The 26166-nt window shown below is 35.9% G+C and overlaps 2 protein-coding genes across 7 annotated transcripts in view; both read left to right on the top strand.

The window, feature by feature from the left end:
- LOC121319654 (UHRF1-binding protein 1-like) overlaps window positions 1-15626 on the top strand; it is a 50995-nt gene extending 35369 nt beyond the window's left edge. For 2 of the 3 annotated variants that reach the window (XM_041257288.1, XM_041257290.1), the window contains 13 exons: window positions 399-482; window positions 1206-1394; window positions 1734-1846; window positions 2379-2520; window positions 2646-2839; window positions 3206-4704; window positions 5915-6084; window positions 7057-7217; window positions 7634-7784; window positions 10619-10875; window positions 11887-11992; window positions 14135-14337; window positions 14686-15626. In XM_041257288.1, coding sequence (XP_041113222.1) covers window positions 399-482; window positions 1206-1394; window positions 1734-1846; window positions 2379-2520; window positions 2646-2839; window positions 3206-4704; window positions 5915-6084; window positions 7057-7217; window positions 7634-7784; window positions 10619-10875; window positions 11887-11992; window positions 14135-14337; window positions 14686-14808 — 3392 coding nt within the window. In that variant the 3' untranslated portion in view covers window positions 14809-15626. The remainder of the gene's footprint in view (window positions 1-398; window positions 483-1205; window positions 1395-1733; window positions 1847-2378; window positions 2521-2645; window positions 2840-3205; window positions 4705-5914; window positions 6085-7056; window positions 7218-7633; window positions 7785-10618; window positions 10876-11886; window positions 11993-14134; window positions 14338-14685) is intronic. The other variant, XM_041257291.1, reaches the window with a different exon arrangement.
- A 4817-nt stretch (window positions 15627-20443) lies between these two features.
- LOC121319655 (ankyrin repeat and sterile alpha motif domain-containing protein 1B-like) overlaps window positions 20444-26166 on the top strand; it is a 220645-nt gene continuing 214922 nt past the window's right edge. For 2 of the 4 annotated variants that reach the window (XM_041257292.1, XM_041257293.1), the window contains exon 1: window positions 20445-21013. In XM_041257292.1, coding sequence (XP_041113226.1) covers window positions 20883-21013 — 131 coding nt within the window. In that variant the 5' untranslated portion in view covers window positions 20445-20882. Of the gene's footprint in view, window positions 21014-26166 lie in introns of all 4 variants that reach the window. The other 2 variants (XM_041257294.1, XM_041257295.1) reach the window with 2 other exon arrangements.

Consider the following 26166-nt stretch of genomic DNA (forward strand, 5'->3'; position numbering starts at 1 on the left):
GCAGGCGCCCGGCCCCCACCCCGGGTGATGCTCGGATAATTGTGCGCCGCCCCCTAGGAACTCCTGTCCGTGGCTGGCAGAGGAATAGCCTGTACCCGAACCGGCGACCTCCAGGCTATAGGGCGCATCCTGCACTCCACACAGAGTGCCTTTACTGGGCGTGCCACTTGGGAGCCCCCCCTCAAAATGTGTATTTAAGGAAGATGTCATGTGCAAATTATTTAATAAAATAGGAGAAGTGGGATTTACCATTGTGCATTCCGGTACTTAGTCTGGATTTTGCACATGGATCAGTTTAGTCCCTCATTATGCATACATATATAAACAATTCCATTTTTAAAGTTCAGAGTTGTGTGCATGAATTGTGTTTAGCTGCTTAATGTGTGATTTCCTTACAGGAGTAAACAAACAGATCACGGGGGGGGCAATGCAGCTGTCTTTCAATGAGATTACAGTGGACTACTACCCATTTCACAGAGCAGGTATTGATATGTATTTCTGTCCTCAGTTTACACTATTGCACTTTAACATCCTGACAACGGATAACTTTAAAGTTGGTTTCAAAGCCCTTTTCAAAGTATCTGCTCTAGTGCACCGATAGAGTAAGGATTATTGCCTACATTGTCAAACAAGTAACACAGCAATAACAATCCAAGATGTGGTATGGAACAGAAAAGCCAGAGCACTTTTTTTTTTTTTTTTTTAAATCGCTCTTCCTGCAGTGATTTAGAGAACAGATCTCAAACTGCAGTGTGTTTTGCACTAGACCGAACATTTTGAAAAGAGCTTTGATACAGACTTTAAAGGTCTTATAGGTGTAAAAAGTCAACAATGAAAAGATTACAGGTGCATGATTTAAACAGTTGTAGCAACACATTGGGGACGTATAACGCTATATTTTTTGGAACCCCATTATTTAATCTGTAAGGTGGCCCAAGGGTAGTCCTAATTGGGGCTGTGAAAAAAAAAAAATAATAATAATAATTTTAAATCTTCCTAAACAAAGTAAATTTCACAAATAAAAAATGAAGTTTCCTGGAACAAATAAGGACATAGGACAGCTGATCCGCCAGGCCAACCCAATAGCTAGTTCACTTTAAAAGCTGTGTAGGGTATGTCCAATGTAATCCCTGTAATGGATTACATGTCAATCTCTATCCCAAAGAATGTTGTATACAAACTGCAGATGTGATACAATTCTTTAGGCGAGACCTGCCAGCACTGGATGCACTTCAGCGAGGCGACTAAATCGCGGGAAGGCTGGGCAAAGAACATCCTAGTTGAATTTAAGGCTCTTGTGGACATGCTGAAGCACGCAGTAAAAGACCACAGAAATACCACTGCAGCTCCTCCATCATCCCCTCCACAAGGCGCTCCTCAGCAAGCTTCTACAAGTGAGATTGACACATTTAGATTGAAAGATACTTGTATGAGTTGTAAATATTAAGAAATACAAAATTTTTCCTTGTGTAATTACTACCACCCAGTATACAACATTATTGTCCCATACCAATGTTGTCCCATAATGTCCAATGCCATTTGAAGCAGAGTAATGAGAGCTGATTAAGCATGGGTGGTTTCCAAGTAAGCAGAATATATACAGCAGCGTTAGTGTTATTTACTAACTTCATCTACCAAAAGTTGCTTCTTGCTAATTTTATAGCTTTGTTAAATGTTTTTTTTTTTTTTTTTTTTTTTCTTTAATTAAACAAATTAATCTTTCTTTTTTTCAGGGAAAATATCCACATCTTCAACCAGTAGTTTCACTGCTTCCAGCAAGCAGCCAAAAACACACTTGATGTCCAGTTCTATTGTGGTCAGAGTGACAGACTTCAATTTTTACCAGGTACTGCTCAAAATTAATTAGGGAACTAATGCTCGATGTATAATTTGCCCATGTTGCTGTAGGTGAGAGTGCAAACATATATTTGATTGATCTTTCTGAATTATGGAATACCCACAATTGACTGTTTAAAACGTACATCTCTGCCCATACTTTAATGGAGAAAATCTCTCTGATTCTCCCCAGAAATACACAGCTAAATTAGAGATGACAATGCAAGCCATGACCTCATATCTAGCATTAACAATTATCCCTGTTGTCTGAAGCCCTGACTGTTTTTTTTTTTTTTTTTTTTTTTATATATATATATATGTACAGAAAGGATTTGCTTTTGGGGTTATGCTGTTTATTCTGTTTAGGAATCTGCAAGATTTAAAGGCATGCTACCAGTAAATTGTTCATGAGTGCTGTGGCTGTTGCAATAGATTAGAGTCTTAATTTAGGGTTATGTTCACTGATATGCCCTTCCCCTATGAGGCCATCTACCTTTTTATTTGTTTCTGTTTTTTATTTATTTATTTATAATGCATTGTAGGTTTCCACAGCAGATCAATGTCGATCATCCCCCAAAACCATGATCTCCTGCAATAAGAAAGCACTCTACCTGCCACAAGAAATGCCAGCTACTCATATTGAATTTACTGAGTACTATTTTCCAGATGGAAAGGATTACCCAAGTAAGTAACTTGTCAGAGAGCATTTGGTCTTTTCTCTCAATTTAAAAACTATAAAAGAATGCCATAGCATTTTCTGACTTAGTAAATATTTACTGTATATAATATTTTCCTCCCTCTGACTCCAGTTCCCTGCCCTAATCTGTATGTGCAGCTCAATGCACTTCAGTTAGTCCTGGATGCCAGAAGCATGGTGTGGCTCAACCAGTTTGTGTTGGACCTGAGGCAGAGTTTGGAGCAGTTCATGGCTCTTTACAAACTGGATGACAGTGCAAAGACAGATGAGCATGTTGACATCAGGGTGGATGGACTTATGTTAAAGGTATGCAGCATTGTTTGAGAGTACATTTTTTTTTCCATTTCACTGTAGACTAAAAGATTACAGTATGTCTTTAGGTGATATTTAGTGTGAGCTTCTAGGAAATTTTAGTTGTTTTCACAAAGTAATTTTAATTCAGACAACAGATGTGCTTTCACAGTTCTTCAGATATTTCAAAAAATGTGAATTAGGTTTATTACCCCTGCAGTTTAGAATAAGATGAGGTGCAAAATGCAAATTAAAATATTACTTGTTTACTTTTTTCAGCTGCATGCTTGTTAACATTTTGATAATTAAATCTTTACAAAAATACTGTTGAACAGAAGGGTTAGCACCAGTCAAATAACATTTCATCTGCTTACTTTGTAGCTCATTGTTCCTACTCAGAAGGAGCTGGAAAGACATCAAGACCTCCCACAATCAATTTCCATTCAGACATCAGAAATGATTGCCACCAATACGAGACATTCTGCAAAATGTACCCGTTCTGATTTAGAGGCTGTGCTTCAAGATTTTAAAGAGTTTGAATTCTTTAGTAAGACATTTACAGATTTTCCCAAATCAGAGGATAGTTTTAATCTTCTGCACCCGATATTTCAGAGACATGCTCATGAGCAGGATACAAAGATGCATGATATTTATAAAGGATTTGTCACCCCTATTTTGAGCACAAATGCACTAAAAGTCTCAGCTGCTACAGATGTATGGGCTGTACATTTTTCTCAGTTTTGGATAGACTATGAAGGAATGAAAAGTGGAAAAGGTAGACCGGTCCCCTTTGTTGATTCATTTCCTTTCTCTATCTGGTTCTGCCAGCCAGCCAAATATACACAGTCCCAGCAGCGGTTTCAGACTTGTAAAGCACCAGCTTTTAACATTCCAAAAAGTGAATCGGCAGAACTCAGTGACCGAATGCACCGCAAGAAACTTCTGAAGGATTATTATAGCACAGACTGTGAATCTATAACCAACGGGATTAAGAAGCCTGCCTCACTGGATAGCATTCCAGTGTCTTCTCCCTCTCCTCCCAGCTCTTCCTTAAACCCTGACATCCAAATTCTGGTCCACGTTCAGAAACATTTAAGTATGCAAGTCAATCACTATCAGTATATATTCTTGATGTGCCTCCAGAATTCAATCAGAATACTTCAGCAAAATATACAAAAGGACATGGAGGAGGTAACTGGGAAACATTCAGAGCAGACTAACATTTGTGTTGGACTTTTGCTTAAAAGTGCTGAAGTTGCCCTCTTACTACACCCAATTCCCCAGACAGACACAAGGACTAAATCACCAGTCTCTTATGTTGTAAGCCAGATAGATTCAGATATTTCTCCTTCTGAGAGCAGAGGACACCTGGAACAAGGGAGTGAACTGTTAAATGAGAATGTCTGCAGAACATCTGACTGTATTGAAGATGCTACAGTTGCACACCTTGATGATGTCTCTTCGGTCGATGATTTGCTCTGCAAGCCATTTGGGGAATTGACTATGCATAAATCAATGCCACTTCAACCTTCCGCAGCTAGTTCATTCAAAAGTTCCTTTGAGAGAGAAAACTGCACTGGAACTGTTGTTGAGAGAACAGGTTCAGCAGACTGTGACTCTTCAGAATTGCTGTGCAATCTGTCAGCTACAGACCACCTGGCTGTAAGTGAAAATAATGGTGAAGGGCTAGGAAGCTTTGAATATTGTAAAGAAGTTACTCAAAATGAGTTTTCAAGTACCTTAAATAGCAGGAGAAATGGGGGAGGAGACCCTTTAAGTGATCAGCGTGCCTCAAAACCAAAGGCAGACTTACTATCTCGAGACTTGAATGGTGGCAAAGAGAAACCTCATGTGACAAGGATGTCTCAGTCAATATCGAGGTATGCAAAGAATTGTCAAGTGTCAGAAAATCGTCAGTAGCAGGGTTGTTTAATTAAGAGTGATTTAACTGTAAAATAGGTCTGCATTTGACTAGTATAGTTTCAGGCCCCCCTACAACTACTCATGTGCAAGTTCTTTCTCTTCTTTTTGGCAAGCCGTTTGATCCCTGCTAGAAGTTTACAGTGAATTCCCTGTGTTCTCCCTCCCCTTTGAGAGCACCCATTAACTTAACCCCCCCAGGAGAACAAACCTTTATGTGTGCATGTGAGGAATGAGCATGCTTTATGTAGTTGGGATCTCACACTAACTATACTGTTATGTCAAAATGTAAATGTCTGGTAAAATACATTTATTCTCTCTCTCTCTCTCTCTCTCTCTCTCTCTGAAATATATCATTAATTCAGTGTATTATATATTGCAAACCGTGGGTTACATTTAGCTTTATAAATTAACAATGTTCGTTCTAGAAGACGCTGAGCTGTGAACACTGTTTCTTCGCCCCTGCTAATGCATTGAGTGCAACTCCTGTATGACACATTTTAATCCCTCTGCATTTTAAAATGGCTACACCTAAAACACACTCCTTAGACACAAGTGATATTTGCACTTTACATAACAAGTGATCCTTCTGAAACCTTATTGTTTTTTGGAGCTATCGAGCCATAATCATTCATACGTTAGGGTCGGAGTCTGCAGCTGAGCAACTCATGAATTCCCATATTACCAAAACAAATATTAGAGCAATTTGTGAGAACAAATTGCGCCTTTTCACTGTTTAACCAATCAAACCTTCAGCTGATCATCCAGTAGTGACTGTGACAAAGCAGGCTAAAGATCACGAATTCCATGACCTGGATTCCTGAGATTCCTACAACTTTCTGCCTGTTGTCTCCGAGAGTATTTCCAGAAAGCAACTATTGAATTACCTCTGTTGCCCCTTTTATCTGAAGAAATATTATGTGTTTTTCTATTAGTAAGTTCAGCTGTCAAATGTTCAGTCATTTTTTCCATACAGAAACATTTGGTTATAAAAAGTTGGTTAAAAATCAGCATTTTGTGATTGTACTTAGAGAATGAAGTTATTTCAAAACAAAAAATAGCTATGAAGAAATAAGAAGTTTTGGAGATTGTAAAGAAAGTTACTGTTTATTAACTGTACAGTATTTAAAGGAATTCTTTGATATGGGTTTTGTTCTTCTCTTTTTTCAGTGGAAAACTTATAAAGGAACGCTCACAGTCAAGTTTCTCTGTGTCTTACAAGAATGTGAAGAGAAGTCCATCTTTGCATTCACTTGACAACATCTCCATTGACAGTAACTTGCTAGAGGAGCACATGTTGGAAAGTGATGGGAGCGACAGCTTTATTCTCACTGACAAAGGTACCTGAACAATAGTGTTCTGCATGTTGCATAATTTATTATTATTTATGGTTTAATTTACAATCAACATCAGTTAAAATTGATCATTCAAAATGATTGGTCCTCATAGTTTTGTAATAAAGCTGTTATGTGATCTCTTGGAGTTACCACTAGATGTCAGTATTTATAGTGTCACAGCAGGGGACAGATATGTGAGCATCTTTGAACAAGAGTCTATCAAGTCAAGATCGTCTATATAAATTGCTATAATTACATTATTGCCATTAGTTTATGTTCATCAAATTGAGCAGACACCCATTTCAAAGAGATTTTAGCTGGGTAGTTTGTCAAAGGCTTATCTGTTTTTCATCCAGATACACTATACCACATTTATGGCAACAGAGAACCAGACCATTATGTAGTCTCATCAGTTACATTCAACTGTAAAGAAGGCAGAACATTAACACCATGTTAGGATAAGTCACTGGCAGCTTCATGGATATGCATCAGTTGCTTGTTGCAATGTTTTGTGTAAGCCATGGTGAACAATGTATTTTGCAAAACAGTCAGATTCCCTTGCTGTATTATGCCATGTTATGCATTCAGCTGGAGAGTTATCAGGTCTATTGCATGGTATCAGGACCTATGTTAGCTAGAACATGTAGATGTATTTTTACCTATTGGATCAAAGCAGCCTAGTGTCTCATTTCCAAAATGAGTAGCACCACACTCTGGATCAGAAAGGATGTATTTATAGTTATATTGCATCCTGCACAGAGCAGAAAGTACATTCATTTATGCATATCTTTCTCATGTCTGTTTGGTGTTGAAAATGTGCTTGCTCGAATTACTTGTTTAGTAGTTAATTTGCTGTTTTGATATTAAGGTGCCTAACTAGTATTTATTTAACCCTTTTGGCAACATGTTAAAATAAAAATATAGATTTGTCAGGTTTCCCCTAATATGTGTTGCAACAGAGCTGCTTTATTACAGATGCAATATCAGAAGATATTTCAATGTCTGGTTTCAAAAACGTCATGAGTGACCAGAGCCCAGCTGAAAGTGCAAATGAGGCACTGGGAAACGAGAGTGGAATGTCACCAGATGCAATCAGTGCTGCTTCTCAAAGTATAGAAGAAAACATTAAAGATTTGGTAAGATGATCTGTCTAAAATAAAGTTCTTGTGCTTGTATGCAAGTGTCAATTTTAAAGGTGCTTATCTTTATTGGTTAACAATAGATGTAAAACTTTGTGGGTTTTATCTTAACATTCATAAACCTGATTTTTATTTTTTCATTTACTGCATTTCACTGTATCTATTTATTGTATTTAGTAATGTTAATAAGTGGTCCATAAATAACCCCTGTGGGGAAACCCCAGTTGGATTAATATATAGTTCAAGATTTCCCACTGCTTAGGTCATTGAAATCAACCCCTATGTATAATTCAGCAGGAGAAAGTAATGTGGAATTAATTAGTGTAAACCCAGTTTGTTACTGCTAGTATACTGTTCAGAAGAGAATGAGCATTGATTATGACTGTATTTACACCAGTTTCCTCTTTTTAAAGATGTCTGTGGTGGTTTTTAAAATATTTGGGGCCAACTGTGGAATCGACATCAAGGGTGACAATGCAGCTGTTTGCCTCCAGATCAACAGAGTGATTCCAAACCAACTGGGAAATGTCAGTGTTAGACAGTATCTCGGCAACCGCAGCATGGGTAAGAACATCTCTGCAGAGCACCACGCTGGAAGACAACGAACAGCATCACAGAACCTTACACAGTGCTGCTTTAGTCAGGGATTTTGTTCTTTTATTCTTATATTGCCACACTAACATTTTGATCTTATATAAAAACACACACATTTATATGTGGCAGAGGTGGCCAAACCACGGATCCCGGGCAGTTCAGTGTGGCTTCCGGTGAAATGCTGGGTGACGTACACTTTGTGGCTCGAATGAACTGAAGAAAGAATAATGAAGAAAAGAGATAACGTAAAAATAATGAGTGTTATTTTGTTCTCAGTTTCATTCATGTCTATATTCTTCTTTCTCCTTTTCTCTCTTCTTTGTTTGAGTCTGCATTTTCACTGCAAGGGCATTTCTTCACTAAGGACCTTTGACACTGCCCGCTGGTGCATGCGTATTTCGATCACCTGGAGTGAAAGCTGGTGTTCTGAAAATCTGTGCCTCCCCCTCAAAATGGGCTTTTCGGTAGCACAGATTAATAGACCAATCTGAAAAATAGCGTTTCACCTCAATGTTTTGGTTAATACGACATAAAACCAAACAAACATGACTTTTTTTGCAGACGTATCACAAAAAAAAAAAAAATCGTTGCGCATGCGTAGTTTGTGCAAGTAGCTCAGATTTCTAGGTAACAGAGATTTTCAGAACACCTGTTGTGCAGTTGAAAGTCAGTTTTATAATTTTGAATAAAGTGCTAGTTGGTTTCGTGGAGACAATGGCATTGAGCAAACCATCCAGGAGTAACAAACGGAAGTATGAGAATGAAAACCGAGGCTTCATGTCAGAATCGGAGGAAGTTTGCTTTTGCTGAAAACGGTGGTAAACCTGTCTCATCTGCAGCAAATCGCTTGCACGCTACAAGGCGAGCTGATGTAATGACTGTGAGTTTTGTATGGCATGGAATGGCGCTTGTGGCAAACATCCTTATTCAGATGAATGAATCTTTTTATAAAATAGGAGTGTTGGTGCTAGACTAGAGAAGGTATGAAAACGTTTATATGCGGCTCCTAGGGTCAGGAAGTTTGGCCATCCCTGATATATGGTATTGGCTAAAGTTTCTTTTTTGGCCAAAAATAAATAAATGTTCATAGCTACAAAAAACTACTGAGCAGGTAGGGGGTAGAGGATGAGCCAATACTGGTATAGTTCTGGTGTCTCAGCCTTTACATACTTCACATAGTTTAATAGTTTGTCCCTTTGTGTGTAACCTATTTATCGTGAATATTCCTTTAAACTGAGTGTACACTTAAGTGGGTTGGTGATCTGCCATCCCAGTTCCTCTTATAAAATATTGCTGTACCGGTAACAAAATGCATTATGGCACAGTCCTAAGTTTACTGTTTTCTTTGAGACTTCACTTAATTCAGGCCAACAATTAATTATTTTACTTGAATAAGAAACCAGAACCATCAGTTCATAACATATTTTATTTCAATGTACAGTACATAGCAAACAATGCACAGTGATGCACATTCACAAAATACCCCTTCTTACTTTTAAGAAATAAATGGAAGTAATTGTTACTTTAAATGGTCATTCTGACAAGTTTATTCATTCAGTTTACATGTAATTTTAGCCTAATTGAAAATTAAACAGAAATGATTATCAACATACCTTAAACAAATGGTGTGTTAATTTTAGCACGTCATAGTCCTTTGCAGTCTATTAACGAAGAGTCTTTAATTTTCTTTTTCAGCAGACATTTTGGTGTGGAACTGTATTGATAGCGTTCACGTTCCTGACAGCGGGCCTGTGCACATTTACGTCAGTTGACAATGCGTGTGCTCAGCTAGCTGTATAGAAATCTATCAAAAAACTGCTATACAGTAAAACAGGAATAAACACTTAATACACTTAAACTGGATACATTTAGTGATGCAGCATTGATAATAGTTTTGGAATTATTAATACACTTTGGTGGGATATACACTTAAGTGGGGTAGACTATCATACTGGATCATACTTGACATTTTTGTGTTGTATTGAATAAATGGAAGAATTTTTTTTTTTAAAGAAAATTGAATCTGGGTTTACCTTAAAAGGCTAATTTCTAATGTGAGTTTTGCACAGTATTTCAAAAGTTTGTCCCAAAATACAAACTTTCTCTTTTCAAGCCATCTTAAAAGGGAATTAAAAATTGCAAAGTTTTGCATGTTTGCAATGAAGTGCACTCTTCTGCCAGCATTGTTTCACCCTAGTAGTTTGCAGCTACAGAATCTACAGAATGTTTGAAATAAGAAGCTTTTGTAGCAGTTTTATGTAGGGTAAAGTCAATTTGCTAGCTGCCCTCAAAACCAGAGCTAAACTGTAAATGTGCTGTCTAATCCCATTCTACAAAATGTAATTAAAAAGATGGCCCCCTGCATTAATCATCGCTGTACTTCATTCTCTTAACTTTCAACTTAACAGTTAAATTGCATGAGATAAAGCAATGCTATATTTAAAGCAAAAAAGTTGTTATTTTTATGATAGAATGAGAGCAGTTTATTTTTTATTTAAATAGATATAACATCTCCCTAAAATAACTTGGCTAGGTTACCAAGATTCTTTGAGTCTTTATTTAATTAGATACTTTGTGTTTAAATGCTAACAAAACAATTATCACCAAGAGGGGAGTTGGAAACATGAAATTAATCAAGTTACATTTGTTATTCCTAAAAATTGTAATTTATTTCTCCTAATGCTTAAATGTAATTTATTTCACATGAGACCTAAAATAACTTATTTATGTATTTAGTATACAACGGTAACCAAATGGGCAGTAAAATCTCATTTGTGAGCACTGTGTCTTGCCTCTCTTTTTAGGGTCTGATCACTCGTCGTTGCTTCAGCACAGAAAAGCAAGTCCAGAATTGAGAGTGCGAATGGAACGCGGACCTAACACTGCTGCCCATTCCCCACTGGCTGCAAATAATGGCTTCCTGCAGTGTGAGCTGGACAGCTTTAGCGCTGACTTGCTGATGTCTTCCATCGTGAACCTAGGGCAGTTTATAGAGGGAGAGTCTGTTTCAGAGGTGGTGCCAATGAAAGTTACGGTTTCGAATACAAGCATTAATTTGAAGGTAGGACAAATATATCTCTGTTTTTAGTTCTACTCATTTTTTTATAATTTTTAATTTCCGCAAGTGATTTTAAAGAGTAATAATAAATAAATAAAATACATAACATATTCAAGTTCGTTATATTGCTAGCACAGGTGTTTTGATATTTTTTTGGATATCCGTTTTTGGATGAACCATGACTAACTTTATCTATATTTTGTTTATTCATGCAGGAAATTAGTGTTATTAGAGAGTGGAACTGTATAAACATCCTTTACTATCCATATGGTTTGGGTGACAGTATATCCATTTTTAAATTATTTATTTTTGTTAAATGCTGAGGTACAAGCAATTTCTGTTTCCCAAAATTAAATTGCCTAATCTAGTAATAAGAGTACAATTGTCATATGAGAGTGTTATGAAAATAGACATCTAGTAATAATGGAGTATATTTGTCATATGAGAGTGTTATGAAAATAGACATCTGACAGATACAACAGCTCCGCTATTTTTAAATAGCTTCATGAACAAAGAATAATATTTAACCTCTCCAATAGCATTACTGGTGTGTGTGTGTGTGTGTGTGTGTGTGTGTGATTATTTTGTAGCTCTAGAAAATAACCTACCAAGACGTGACCTGTAAATAAAGAATAATTCACTTGGAAAAAGTGTCAGGAGCTGGACTTTATATTTTTGTATTCACACAATTTGCAAATAAATCTATTAGTAAATCTATATTTAATATTGATTAAAAAGTATTTTGTTTTCAGGATGTTTAAAAAGATATTTTTTTCTTTTTAAACAGCTGAAGAAGGGCTTTGCCCAAAACATCCCGAAAATAAGATTTTTTTTAATCTTTTAAACTTTTTGTGTACATTTTTTAAAAACCTTTTCTTTCATATATATATATATATATATATATATATATATATATATATATATATATATATATATATATATATATATATATATATTTTCATTAGAAGCTTAGGTTTAAATAAGTGTAAGCATCCCCCCCCTCTTTCTTCAAAGGATGACAGTCGTATAAACCCATCAGGTACCCAGCCAGCACCAATCGCATTGCACATCGAGAACCTTTTAGTACAGAGGAACGATGATGGCTCCTTCTCTTTTGGTGGTATGTATTTTTTATTAACTCTCACACAGAGCTTGGGAGATGATGTTCCTCTGACCTGAATCCAGACCAAAGCTTTGTGGACATTGTGTGTCCAGTCTAATGGGACCTTTGGGGATGTGTTATAACATCTTCAATTATACACTGCATTAAAGATATCTTTGCAGTGAATCAGTTATTTTTTTATATAAACAAGTTGAAGAAGATTTCGTAGTAGGGAGTAGTTGTTTCTTGATGTGAACTAGATGTAAAGAAATGCAGTCTTCAAATATTAGTTTAGTTTATTCAATATAAAGGGAATCATTTTCCCAGTCAGAGCAAACAGATTAGAATGAATTAAGGTACAGTTTACATTTTTGTAGTCATGCATATGTATAAGTTGGCCCATTCTTGTTTTCCATCACTGCAATAGGCATTGTATATGTTAATATTAGCCCATCATCACTCCAGTCAGAAGTGTGCAGCACCTGGTTGACACATCCTTAAAGAAGTTAACACCCTACTCAGTACAATTGTAACCCTAGACTCTGTCTGCACTTTGATAAGTGGTCTGTCTTTGTGTGTGTGTGTGATTGTGTACCAATCTCTTAATCGCTGAGATCAAACAGTGCTCTTTGTTCTGCTTGGCTGAGTTAGTCAGTATGCTATCTCTTGTGTTTTGTATATTAACTCAAGAAGGTACCCTCTGGCCTGAAAGATGGATTTCATCCTGTTTTTGCCTCCACATCCAGACTGGTTGTCTCTTGTTCCCTGGTATGTGAGTGGGGGAGGCTCTGAAGCACAGCACTCAAAACACTCAATTTGTCTGAATTCGGCCCTTTCCAGAGTCGAATCAGTGCTGTCTCTTTTCTTAACATTTTTCTACATTTTCTTAGTATGTACACACTGTCAAAAAATAAAGCTAGCATGTCAAACTTTAACAGCTTGGAGATGTATACAGTATATGTACTCTTGACATAAACTAGATGTTCTCCTAAGGCAGGGGTTTTCAGCTGATGGTACTAAGGCTTATAGGGTGTGCACAAGATGACTCGGAAATGCTGAATTAAAAAAATGAAAGTAAAGGAAAATAATAATCTTGATTTTTATATATATATATATCTATATATATATATATATATATATATATATATATATATATATATATATATATATATATATATATATATATATATATACATATATATTAATATATATATATTACATACACTTTTCATATTATTGCTAAACCACTGCGCATACAAATGTCTTTTATTTAACTTGCTCAGATGTTAGACCTATACTTTCAAAATTATCATCCTCGTTTACATGTACAAGATTTCTGTTGAGCAGATTCCCAGTGTGGTATTAAGCGCAGCTTCATTTTTAGTAATGGTAATAGCGCATGGTTGAATTTGATTTCGGTGTTTGATAGAGTACATCCAGATTTGTGTAATTTCTCTAGTAAAAAATTGATACACTTTGCTCACTTGCAAAAGAAAAACAAAGGAACAAAGTGCAAAGCGAGTCCCTTTTGGATTGTTTTTATGTTGGCTTTAATACAAAGTTCGTCATTGTTAGTTATTGTAGTTTGTTAATTTTTTATGTTGTAAATATTTTAAATGACACACAGCTATGCTGAGATAGTAAGTAAATAGTAATGTGATAAACTTTACAGTGCAGACTATTTGGGATAACTTTGCAGAATAGAAAGTGACTGGGTTTCCGAAGAGATTCTGAAATACTGTGTTTTGATTCTGTGCATCTAAAGACTTGAAATTAAAGTTTTAAGAATTACCGTTTGGTATTATGTCCTAAACCAGCAGTTTGTCAGTCCCAAACAGTTGTGACATAAATTATATATTAAATAAATCTGTGGGTGTTAATCGGATTATTGTGCCTTTATTGCAACTACCATTCAGGTAGAGTAAAAAATTGTAAGGGTTACTTGAGCTGAAACCTCCAGACAAGGGATAGAGGTTTTTTTTTTTTTTTTTTTTTTTTTTTTTTTTTTTTTAAAGTTGAATACCATTGTCCTAAGGTGTCAATGAACATTTCTCTCCTAAAGTCTAAAACAGAATGTACAGTATTGTATGTTGAGGTTATTATTATTTTTTTCAGCAGATTGCAATACTTTTAGTTTTTCTTTCTTTCTTTTTAATATAGTTGATGAAACTTCCGGTCCAAAAAAGAAAATGGAAGTCCGGTCTCAAAGTGAGATTAGCAAAGTTCCAGAGAAACAGAGGAATATGAGCATTGTGTCCCAAGCCACACAAACATTACCAGAAAGGCCTTGCCCTCCTGTTCAGTCACCAAAAAAACAAGAGCAAGCAAGCACTAAAAGCTCGGCTGACTTGCAAAAAAAACAGGTAAGAAAGCTTTGTGTGTATAGTCCTGAGTATTACTGATATCATTCTATATGTACCATTTTATTTTAATATGTAATATTTTACTTTAATGATATTTTGCATGTAACACAATACCAACCAGTGAATCGTGTGATTATTCATTTTCTGCACCTCTAGCTGCACCCTAGCTGCACCCTAGCTTCTGCTGCAATGTGCTCATTTGACCAAAAAATACAAGGAAATGTATACATGCAGTAAATGTACCACGAGTGCTTATGTGGTGGTGGTGGTGATTTATTTATTTTAATACTTCTGTTTTAACTACAACTAATACTTTTTTGTTGTTTTCTTTAAATGCCATTATTTCAGCTTATTGAAGAAAATGAGTGTTTGAAGCAGGAACTGTCAAAAGCCAAGTTGGCACTTGCCGAAGCTCACATGGAGAAAGACCGCTTACTTCATCAAATCAAAAGGATGTCTAGCAGTAGCTAGTTACAAACAGTTTTCAGGACCAAGAAGAGAATGATGAACAAAAGTGTATTTGCTAGTTAGTGGGGACTTATCATGGTAGCAAGATCTGTTATGAAGAGCATTGAACAAAGTGGTGTGATTTAATATGCAAACAGGGACAGGTACATTCAGAAATAATTGTGTTTTGTGGATGTTCTAGTTGTTCTTCCTGATTAATGTGAAGCAATTAAGGCTTAACAGTTTGGTATAATGAAAGTTGCAGTCGTCTGCTAATTATGATAATTCAAAAAAAAATCTGTGGAGAAGTGTGAGTGCCGCGTTGGGATCTTAAATAGAGAAGTAGATACAGATGGAGTACTTTATTAAATAAGACTGTTTCCTGTAATGGATGGATAGAATGTAAAATACAATTATTTGTAATGTCCAGAGAATGTCTTTCAAATGACAGTTTGCAATGTAATAAAAAAAAAAAATGCATCTAATTTAAAAAAAAAAAAGAATTTGCTCTTAATTGTCATTTTTAAAAACTGTTAAGACTATCTAAGTGAGATTATTTTGAAAGAATGGTATAGTGGAGTGCTTTGCAGTTGATTTGTGTGTGGTGTGTGTTGCGTTTGCTATTATGCAGAATGGTAATACTGCATAAATCTTTTAGATTATAACCAACATGTCATTACTTACATTGTTATTACATTAAAACTGATTTAGACTGACGTCATATTTTTTGAAGTGTAAAAATGGTTTGCTGGAAGGGACGGTTTTAATTGTATACAGTGCCTACAGAAAGTCTACACCCCCTTTGAACTATTCACATTTTGTTGTGTCAGTGCCTCAGAGTTTCATGCATTTAAATTAGGATTTTTTTTTTCACTTATCAACACACCATTTTCCACACTGTTAAGGGGGAAAAAAAGTTTTTATTGATTTAAAATATATATATTTTAAATACAAAACTGAAAGATCATAATTGGATAAGTCTCCACCCCCCTGAGTTAATACTTGGTGGAAGCACCTTTGGCAGCAATTACAGCTGTGAGTCTGTTGGGATAGGTCTCTACCAACTTTGCACACCTAGATTTGGCAATATTTGACCATTCTACAAAACTGTTCAAGCTTTCTCAAGTTCCTTGGAGCGTTGATGGACAGACAGCAATCTTCAAGTCATGCCACAAATTTTCGATTGGATTTAGGTCGGGGCTCTGACTGGGCCACTCAAGGACATTTGCCTTTTTGTTCCTAGCCACTCCAGTGTAGCTTTGGCTGTGTGTTTTGGGTAGTTGTCATGCTCCAAGCGATATTCAAGGCTTTTGATATATTTTTTTTTATATACCCTTCCCCTGATCTGTGCCTTTCAACAACTTTGTCCCAGAGTTCTTTTGAAAGCGTCTTGGTGCTCATGGTTGAGTCCTTGCTTTAAATGCACTACTCAGCAGAGGGAACCTACAGGAATTGCTGAATTTATCCTGAAATCATTTGAGTCACTACAATTTAATACAGATGGAGGCCACTTTGGTGTGTGATTTGGAAGGCGATTGGTTACACCTGAGCTAATTTAGGATTGCTGTACAAGGTAGGTGGACACTTATCCAACCAAGCTATTTCAGTTTTTATTTTTAATTAATTTTTCTACAAATTAGTTGTGGGGTATGATGTGACAAAATGAAGAAAAAAAAAAAAAAAAAAAAACTATTGTAGTGCATTTTAATTCCAGGCTATAAGGCAACAAAAGGTGAAACTTTTAAAAGGGGGTTTAGACTTTCTATAGGTAAGTGTAAATATGTACATTTACTGCTATATTGATAATCCAAACTAAATCCTATCTGTAATGTTAAGTTTGCATAATTTGACTTAAATCCAGACTTTTGAAACAGGTGACTGGTGATTGCATGTATTATATTGCATGTTGTGAAGGTATGTAAATGTTTGCTGTATACATTTAGGTTCATTGGTGTTAAATTCACTGGCATTGTCCAACTATAACAGATATATTAATTACTAGTGGAGAATAACGTTCTTCCTGGTCTTTACAGGGTTTTTTTTTTAACAAAGTGATTTGAACTGCATACATATAATACCTTTTCTTCATCTACAACAGGATTCCCATACATACATAAACAGGCTTACATACTACTCTGTTGAACCACAGAAAACTTTTTCAGGAATAAATGTTTCCCTTTCTAAAATAATAAAAAAAAAAAAAAAAAAAAAAAAAAAAAAAAAAAAAACATACTATGTTTGTTTTTTAGCATTTGAGATTACATAATAAAGATTACATAATTAAAGTTAACATACATATACACACACAGACTGTTCCAGCCATAAAGGCACAAAAAGAAAAAAGACGGCAACTCCCAAAAATCCAGGTCCACAGTCAAAGTTTCAACAAAACAAAGTGTTTATTCTTACAAAAATTAGCTTATGCATTTAAACACTGTTTTCATCAGAGCAGTACTGTACAAATAAAAACTTTGTAATAAACATTTTGTAATCACAATAAACTTTGTAATGAAACTGATTGTGGACCTGGATTTTTGGGAGTTGCCGTCTTTTTTCCTTTTTGTGCCTTTACGGCTGGAGCGGTGCTTTTTTTGATTTTTTTTTTTTTTTCCCCCAGGACAAGGCACCCCAGTTGAGAAAAGTCTGTAAACTTTCTTTTAGCACTGGAACACACATCCCTCTTAGAGAGAGAATTTTAATTTGAAGAAATTCAGGCACTGACTGAAGCAACAGGATATTTTGATGGTTATTATATTGTTCATAAACTTATGCTATTTCAGACTAAATCCAGCTATCTCTGGCAAAATATAAATGTGAAGGGAGAAATGATATGCCATACACAAACACGGAAGTCATCTCAAGTGCCTCAGAAATGTTAGACAATACAAACAAGGAACCGTTAACAACAACAAATATAAATATTTGATTATATTACAATTGAATGTTTTATATAAAGTATATTCTGTTTTTAGTATGTAAATAAATATGCTCAAAATACAGTACAGATTTATTGAGCATTACTTTAGTTACATATATTAAAGAATTATAAGCATAATTAACTGCTTTTTCAGAATTTATTGCATATCAGATGTGAGGTTTGGAACGTAACCTTCTCTAAACTCACAAATGAACTTTTTCCCCCATTACAAAGGTAGGTAATTGTCTGCTAATTGAATGGCATACAGTACATTTGTGTTAAAGCTGTTTAAATACTGTTAAATAAAATACCTTAACTCTTTAAGAGGTGCACTTTTCACTTTTAGTGGTACTGAGTTTGTCATCTATCTGGACTAGATCTAAAACTTTTTAACTTGTTTTAATCTTTATTTTTCCAGGAAATTCTGTTGCGATGAAACTATATTTTACAATAGAGACCTGGAAACCTGAGTTGTACAGACTTTCCAAAAACTGCAAAACCTTTCACATTACTCCCCATAGGGAACATGCAACTTGCTGGTGTCAACAAGACTGTGGAGTGTCAAACTTGTGTTAAACAAACTTGGCTGTCAGACTTGTATTGCTTGCATGAAACTGGTGAATGGTAACAACCCACAAAGCCTGTGGCTGTAACTGGTGCAGTGAGATACACAGTAAGGACTTTAGCCCTTTCTGCTACTGCTGAATCTAGAGGTTCTTACATGATTGTGTACGCGTGTGTGTGTGCATTTGGTTTAGTGGCAGAATAGAATTTGTGTTCATTTATTCTGGATTGAAACATCCTATATTTGTGCACCAGGGGGTGCTTGAGTTTAAATTTCACTCCACCATCTGAACTGTTAATGCATCAAAGACACATAACTCATTATACTGGCTTCCCATGGTTTTCAATTTAACAGCTGCTACATACACCTTGGTGGTTTCTTTAAATTTCTCTATGCAAAAAAGGAGGTTCAGATTTAGGATGGTGGAAAATGCTTTGTGAATATTACCTTGCTCATTTATTCTCCTAAAGCATAGTTTACAAACCGTTCCCAAGTATTAACGCCTGTCAGGGAACAGCTAGGACTCAGGTGCTTATATACTAGCCTCTTGCATTGAAATTTCATTTTGATATTCAGGTAAACTTTGATTTTATATGACAAGTGACTTAAAAAAAACATTTTGGTATTGTGATTGAGTTCAGCGTTGTATATAAGCAAAAAACAATCTTCATTTGCTGATATGCTTTATATTATGAACCTAACTGACTGTACTACAATAATTTCTAAAGCATATTGATTGATTGGTTTTATATTTGTTTTGACATGTTCTGGCGTTACTAACACTATGTAACACAATTTTTGTTCCTGGGTAGTAAGTGTTATTTCCTAATTGCTTATGCCTCAAAAGTATAGAAAATGGCTATTATTCCCCACAAACTTTGCTTTTGTGACCAGGACAGCGATATTGCAAAATATCACTATTTCCAATGGGAAAATGGGCAAATGTGTGTCTTTTCGTTCACATAGTCAGAATAAAACAACATATGAATCCAAATTAACATGTATTTATACTAAACTAATACAAAGATGACTACAAAAGATTTAGAAGTGAGTAGTTTTTTGAGATTTACAATTATACTGCATTTACGAAAAGACACACATTTGCCCATTTTCCCAATGGAAATAGTGATATTTTGAAATATCACTGCCCTGGTCACAAAAGCAAAGTTTGTGGGGAATAATAGCCATGTTCTATACTTTTGAGGCATAAGCAATTAGGAAATAACACTTACTACCCAGGAACAATTTTTTTTTTTTTTGTTACACAGTGTAATCAAGGGCAGTGGAGCGACTGCTATTTCACTAACCACCACGCTATTGAGACTGAGTAATGGGGGAGTGAAATTAATCTGGTGTAACAACAACACTGCTACTAATGTAAAAAATGTGGTCATGTGTGTGCTTTATAAAGAAGCCAATCAATGTATGTACGTAAGACTAGTAAAATTGCAGGATGTTTTTTTTTTTTTTTTTTTTTTTTTTTTTTTTTTTTTTTTTTTTTTTTTTTTTTTTTTTTAATAAAGCACCCCGTTTCGCGGTAAACTAGCTGGCTGGCTGGGGGATAATTAAGCCCACAGTAAAAGTTGGAGTGGGACTCGTGCCATCTCTGGACAACTAGGCTCAAACCTGGGACACTCACTGTTAAAAACAATCCCAGTTCGCTGTTCAGAAATGAGTACGTTAATACCTTTAGTTAAACATATAATTTAACAGGAGGTGATGTCCATACATAACTATAATGATTTCTGTTTTAAAACTTCACCTAAGTATAGGCTACGAAATGAGAAAACTGAAGCACAAAAATGTATAAATTAATAAATATATGTACTGGTTTATCTTAAACAGTTTAGTTGTGTGTGTATTTTATTATATATATATATATATATATATATATATATATATATATATATATATATATATATATATATATGATATATATATATATATATAAATAACCATGTATATGTGTGTGTGTGTGTACTATTTATATTCAATAAACAAAACTAAAAAATACTGTAAGCTTAATTTATTATCAACATCAGATACCTTTGCAACAATAGGCTTCGCTTTTGCTGATGAGAGCTGTTCTTAAACACGCCCTGCTCTGCTGTACGGTGCTATGTTTCTCCCAGACAAGCAGCAGAAACGACTGCGCGTCGTGCTTGTAACGGTTTCTGTTCTCTCAGAGCTTTTGACAGTGAGGCAAGGAACACGGAGGCACGCCGAGTGAGAGTGAATGTGTGTGTGAGAAAGAGAAATGGGTGAGTGTGTGTGTGTGTGAATGTGTGACAGTCCCATAGAGCACAGTGTTTCCAGGCAACCGGCCCAGCGGCGGCTAGCACACTCACTCACTCAGCACCTTGCTAAATCTGCTACTTCTATCTGCCATTCCATCATTCCGCTCCAGTGGACAAGCAAGATTTTCTGTAGAACAGTGCGTGTGTTCAGAGTATGAAGTACTACTAATAGCGGCAGCTGTGTCCAAGAATTTCTTTGCAACATGCAAAACAATTAGAATGAGCTGTGCGATTACCAGGCATTGAGGGGTCCCTTCAATTGGTTCTTGGTTGGACATTTTTTTCGGCGTTCTATTCCCCCCTCCGAGGGTTACTCAAAATGGGAAAGGAACAGGAACTCTTAGAAGCGTCTCGGACTGGGAATGTGATTCTGGTGGAGAAATTACTGAGCGGTAAAAAAGGATTATTGGGCACCGCATCTGGATCTATACCGCTTCCGAGCTTGCTGAGGTATGTAAATACAAGAGGTTCACTAGCTAGTACAGTACTTGACTGGAGTAGCCTGACTGAAAAGTATGACCCTTAAAGAAAACAAACAAACAAACCAAAAAAAAAACACTTCCATTCTTTGGCATTTGTTAATAATTCCCCATACACATTGAAAATACGCGGAGAAGAACAGTTTATTTGTGTTATCTCAAAAATACTCCCACAAAATTGTGTTAAAGAACTAAGGCACTGTTATGTAGTTTCATATGAACTATTAATACGGCAACAAAAGCGTATATTGCACAACTTGTGGTTTAATTGCCTCCGTGATTATTGTGCAGAATGCCTTTTAAAACAAGTATATTATTATTATTAATAATAATAATAATAATAATAATATTAATAATAATAATTGGCCATTGAGATTATGTATGATGGTCTTAGTTTAGTTAATGTATTGAGGGCCGTACTACTAGTCACAATAGAAATGCTAGACTGATTAAATGGACAGGTAATTTAAAACAGATGTTATATTGGCCTAGAAAGCAATTATATTTGTGCTTAGGAAGCAGTAGCCTCTTGCAGTATGTCTTAAAAGCAAGCAAACCCGTTGAGTATAAATGTTGACGATGTATGTATCGTTTTGATAACAATAGCAATCTAGTGTGTTTTTTTTTAGTTTTTTTTTTTAGGAGGGATGTCAGTCTCTAATGCAGGGTCTTTAAAACATATGTTGGGAGGGGGCTGTACACGTGTAAGCCGTGGGCAGGGTTTTAGTATAAAGTTACATCCTGCTGAAGGGATGATGGGAAAACCAAAGGCTATTCTGACATTTGACAGCTCTGCAAAATAGAATGTGGTGTTCAGGGAGTTGAGGCTTGGGCTGGGGGAAGGGACTGGACAAGGAGGAGCGCTATAATAAAAGGATGCTGGCTTCAGGGCAATGGAGGGCTTTCAGTGTACATACTTTAATTAAAGGGTGTTTCAAAGCTACAAATAAGCGATCACAGGGGCAGTTCATTGCCACCTAATGGAAGTATCTGTTTTAATGGTATAAATTAAAAAACATTTTTCAAATATTGAACAACAGCCATAAAGGAGCTGCCACCTGATTTCTTGTTAAGGTTTTTTTTTTTTCAGGAATCTGTTCTAGGTGTTAAAATCCCATCACTCCTGAAATGTAGAGTAGGTGTTATTTTTTCTTTGTAAAATTTGTATTTCATAATTTGTTGTCTTCATTTCTATCGTGTACATACCGTAGTGTGGGGACAGTTGCTTATATGGGTAAATTCCACATTGCAGTTTGATGTGCTTGTTTTCTTTTCTACCTGTTCTTTTAATACAATGGAATACAGTACATAATGTCATACAATTATATTTTGGCACTGCAAGTAGTATTTTCCATGGAAGTGTTTTTAAAGGGTATTTAATTACAAATCAAAGAAAAAAAAAAAAAATTAAACCATATAACAGTTGCAAGTTCCCACCTTCATGTGACACACAGAAAGGGTTGCTGCATGCAATGCTGTTGCACGGTTCTTCTTTTGCATGTCAGTACTGGTTTCCAATGTATAGCAAACAAATGTTAAAAGTAAAAACTATGACCGAACACTTTGATGCAAAGCAATCTTAGACCAGGGAGCTGTCTTCTCATGACAGCATTCCAGAGCCTGTCAGATATTATTATATAGATCAATAGACCAGATTTAATAAAAGGACCATAACATAGACACATAGTTCAAAATCAACTAGATTTCAGAATAAAGAACATGTATCTAGTTTATAAAAGTGGTTCTTAATCCTAAACAAAAAATGAACAAAAACAGTTCCAGAGAAAGCCACTATAAAGTAACACTGTGGTGAATTATAACAGTATGTTGGAGCTGCCAATAACAGGGATTTGGGACCTCTAGTCAATCCCATCCTTGACATAGTTCTGATTAGAAGTTGCCCACTGTGACCCACTGCTATTGCTGAGAATGTGATTTGCACTGGAGCACAAACCACGTGGTTCAGCATAAGAGTTGATGGTTATTATTATCTATAGTGTGATGCAGTAAAGTACTGTGAGAAACTAACAACATTTTTTATTAAGGTGGTAGGTTCTAATTATACTGTATGGTGAATTTTCTTGTATAGAATTTTGCTTCCACATCTTTTGTTCTTAGTTGGTCTTCCATAACCAGTTCTCAGACTGATTTGACAATCATTTGTGACAAAAAGGCGGCTTTCAAGCTAGAAGGTAGTTCAATTATTGAATAAAAAGTGGAGACAAATTGAGTGAATTCTTGTAGGAAAAGGGCTGAATTGCAGTTGGTGCTGAACCACTAAATAAAGCAGGCCATTTAACCCTTCCATGCATCACGTGAATGATATGAAATGCTTTCCAGTGCTATTTTAATTTGTTTGTTTGTTAGTATTCAGTGCTGAAGGTGATCTATCAGTATGTTGCCATGCTGTTTTTAGAGACAATACAGTGAGTAGCAAAGCACTTATCTGAGAGGACTGGCTAATTTTACAATTGAATTATTCTTTTTATATAATAATTGATCCGAGTGAGTCTGATCTGGTGACAGTGACAGCAAACGATCATTTTTGAACACTCTCTCAGGTTTTTCTATTACTAAATAAAGCTCTGGGTCATTTCAGAAACGTGACATGTGCACCAAACAGTCACTCAGGAATGAGTAACATTTCACAGCATGTTCAGTACACAGCACAGCACAAGAAACGAACTGAAACATCCCCTTTTTCTCAGAAGATATCAGGCCATCCGAGTAGTTTCGCATTAGTAGTTTTTCCTTCCAGTATGTGTACCTTCGGAGACGAGAGTAGTCTGGGTCACGGTTCTCAGACTGGGAGTCTGGGCCCTCTGGAGGGTGGTAGAAGGGGGGGGTCGCAAAGCAACCACATCTGATTTTTCTTATATATATATATATATTGCCGTGGATTTTTTTGTAGAGAGCTGTTACGGCAGTCCACCCTGATTAAGAATAATACACCTGTAGAAGTGTTTCTCTGATATATTAGTAAGGTAGATTAGTGTGGTTGCTGCAGACCAGAGTCACTTCAGTTAGAGTCCTGCTGTAGTTAGAAATGTTGTGAGTGCTGATTTATAAAACACATTTCCAAATCCAATAATCTAAATCTGTTTTCTTTTTTTTTTTTTTTTTTTTTATTTAACAGCTTGGCTATTTTGTTAAACACCCTTCTAATTATTAAAATTAACAAAGTGTTTGTTTAAAATTCCCATCTGTGGTTTATTTTTCTGTACTGCATTTTTTAAATTAGAAAATGTCAATCACCAAACAAGCTTAATCTAGCCTTTGAAAGTGCCAACTTTTAAATAGAGTTTAGGAGTGAGGAAGGGGAGTGCTTGATGATCATTCTTCCTGGACTGGTCCGAAACCCGGCCAAATTATAACCTAACGATGCCACTAATAATTTTGCGTTCTATGTGACATTACATCTATCCGTCCCTATGAACGTTCGTAATTAACGCTATGTCATTATTGTTTTAAAGTAGTACAGGCTTCTTACTGACAGCTGAAGACGAAGTGTGATAAAAGCATCCCTGGTCTGATGGCATATCCGAAAGGCTATGCTGTGAGTCGGAACCTTGCAGGTTCATAGTCTGCAGTAGTCCGTTGTTTTCTAAACTGCTTGCTAGAATGACAGAGCCGCATGCCGTAACTGGTAGAAATGTGACAGCTTGAATCTGTCCCGAACTACAGTAAAAGGCTGGACGTGGCTTTTGTGGGGTTTAAATATTGGATTGCTACGGTATTTTAAAACGCCAGATACACTGTAATGTAGATGGCAGGTCTTGCAAGCCATAATGGAACATGGATTTTATTGGTAAGATATTATAATGTCTTATATTAGACTTGTATGTACCAACAAAAGAATGGCATGATACTGTGGGCTTTATTCACAAGACATTTATAGTATCACAATGCTAAGTTTCCGGCATTTTTCATTGACTCCCACTTTTGTACATCAAGTTCAGCTTAAGAAATTCAGTGCATTATAATACCGTACTGTATGCAAATGTTCATTTTGCAAGATAGCAACTTGCTATTAAATTTGTTCTCTAAATAACATTGTATCAGTAATGTGTAATATATCAGCAACTGCATATTTGGTGTATTTCAGTGTACTGTACATTTTGCAAGTGTACAATTTGCATTGTAAATCTAAATAAAACAATTGGGCCTAGTTTTAATGGGTAGAATACATCCATTAATCCCTCCATTAACCTGGTGCCAGACACTGGCATCTACAGTATAGTACTATATCTTCAGGTCTGGACATGATAGCAAGTTCTGCACTTAACCTGCTGTAAACAACGGCAGGAAACACCAATCCATTTGCTTAGGCTCAGTGCGTGCCAAGAAAGAAAAAAAAAAAGACGACACTCCGGGCTGTATTGATTGTCTTGCTTTAAATTATGCAATTAAGTTAGGCTTGGGCAGTTTTAAGTAAAAGTAATTGGGTAAAGGTGTTGCTACAAAACAGGCAGCGCTCAAGATAGTAAAGTACTAAGCTGAATTTGTGTTTAATAACCTGCAACAACATACACGCAGAGAAACAGAATATACTGTGTAGAATTAAAAAGGATGTCCTAGATCTAGGCCATTTATTGTGAAAGAAAAAAAAGTGTTACATTAATTACCCTGAAATTACTGTTAATTATTGCTTGATTAAGCAGAACCAGCTTAAAAAATAACAACTGATGATAAATTGGGTACAGATGAAAGAATAAAGACTGTCGAGCAAAGCATGTAAAGTACAGAATGGACATTGTGCCATAACACCATGACCTCTATCTGAAGAAGTGAGCAGGTAGTTCAGTCTCCATGCCCATTTGAAATATTCATCACCCCAACTCCATTTACTAAAGCCCTAAACTTCCTTCTGAAGGTAACAGCTTTCAATCACTGGGGTTTGGATGGAATCCAGCTGGCAGCCTGAAGATAAGAGCTACATTCCATTCCATTTGCTGAGCCTTCCCATGTCAAACTTGTTAAAAATATCGATATCTACACAGCAACAAATTGTCTTCCTGCATTTCTTTCCTTTGTCTTAGTTAAGTGACATTCATGTAGTAACTACAGTATGTAGCCCATAATTCTCATTATTGAATATGTCTGCAAGTGAATACTAAAAACACG

The sequence above is a fragment of the Polyodon spathula genome, chromosome 8, assembly GCF_017654505.1.
Source record: "Polyodon spathula isolate WHYD16114869_AA chromosome 8, ASM1765450v1, whole genome shotgun sequence".
Classification (NCBI taxonomy): domain Eukaryota; kingdom Metazoa; phylum Chordata; class Actinopteri; order Acipenseriformes; family Polyodontidae; genus Polyodon; species Polyodon spathula.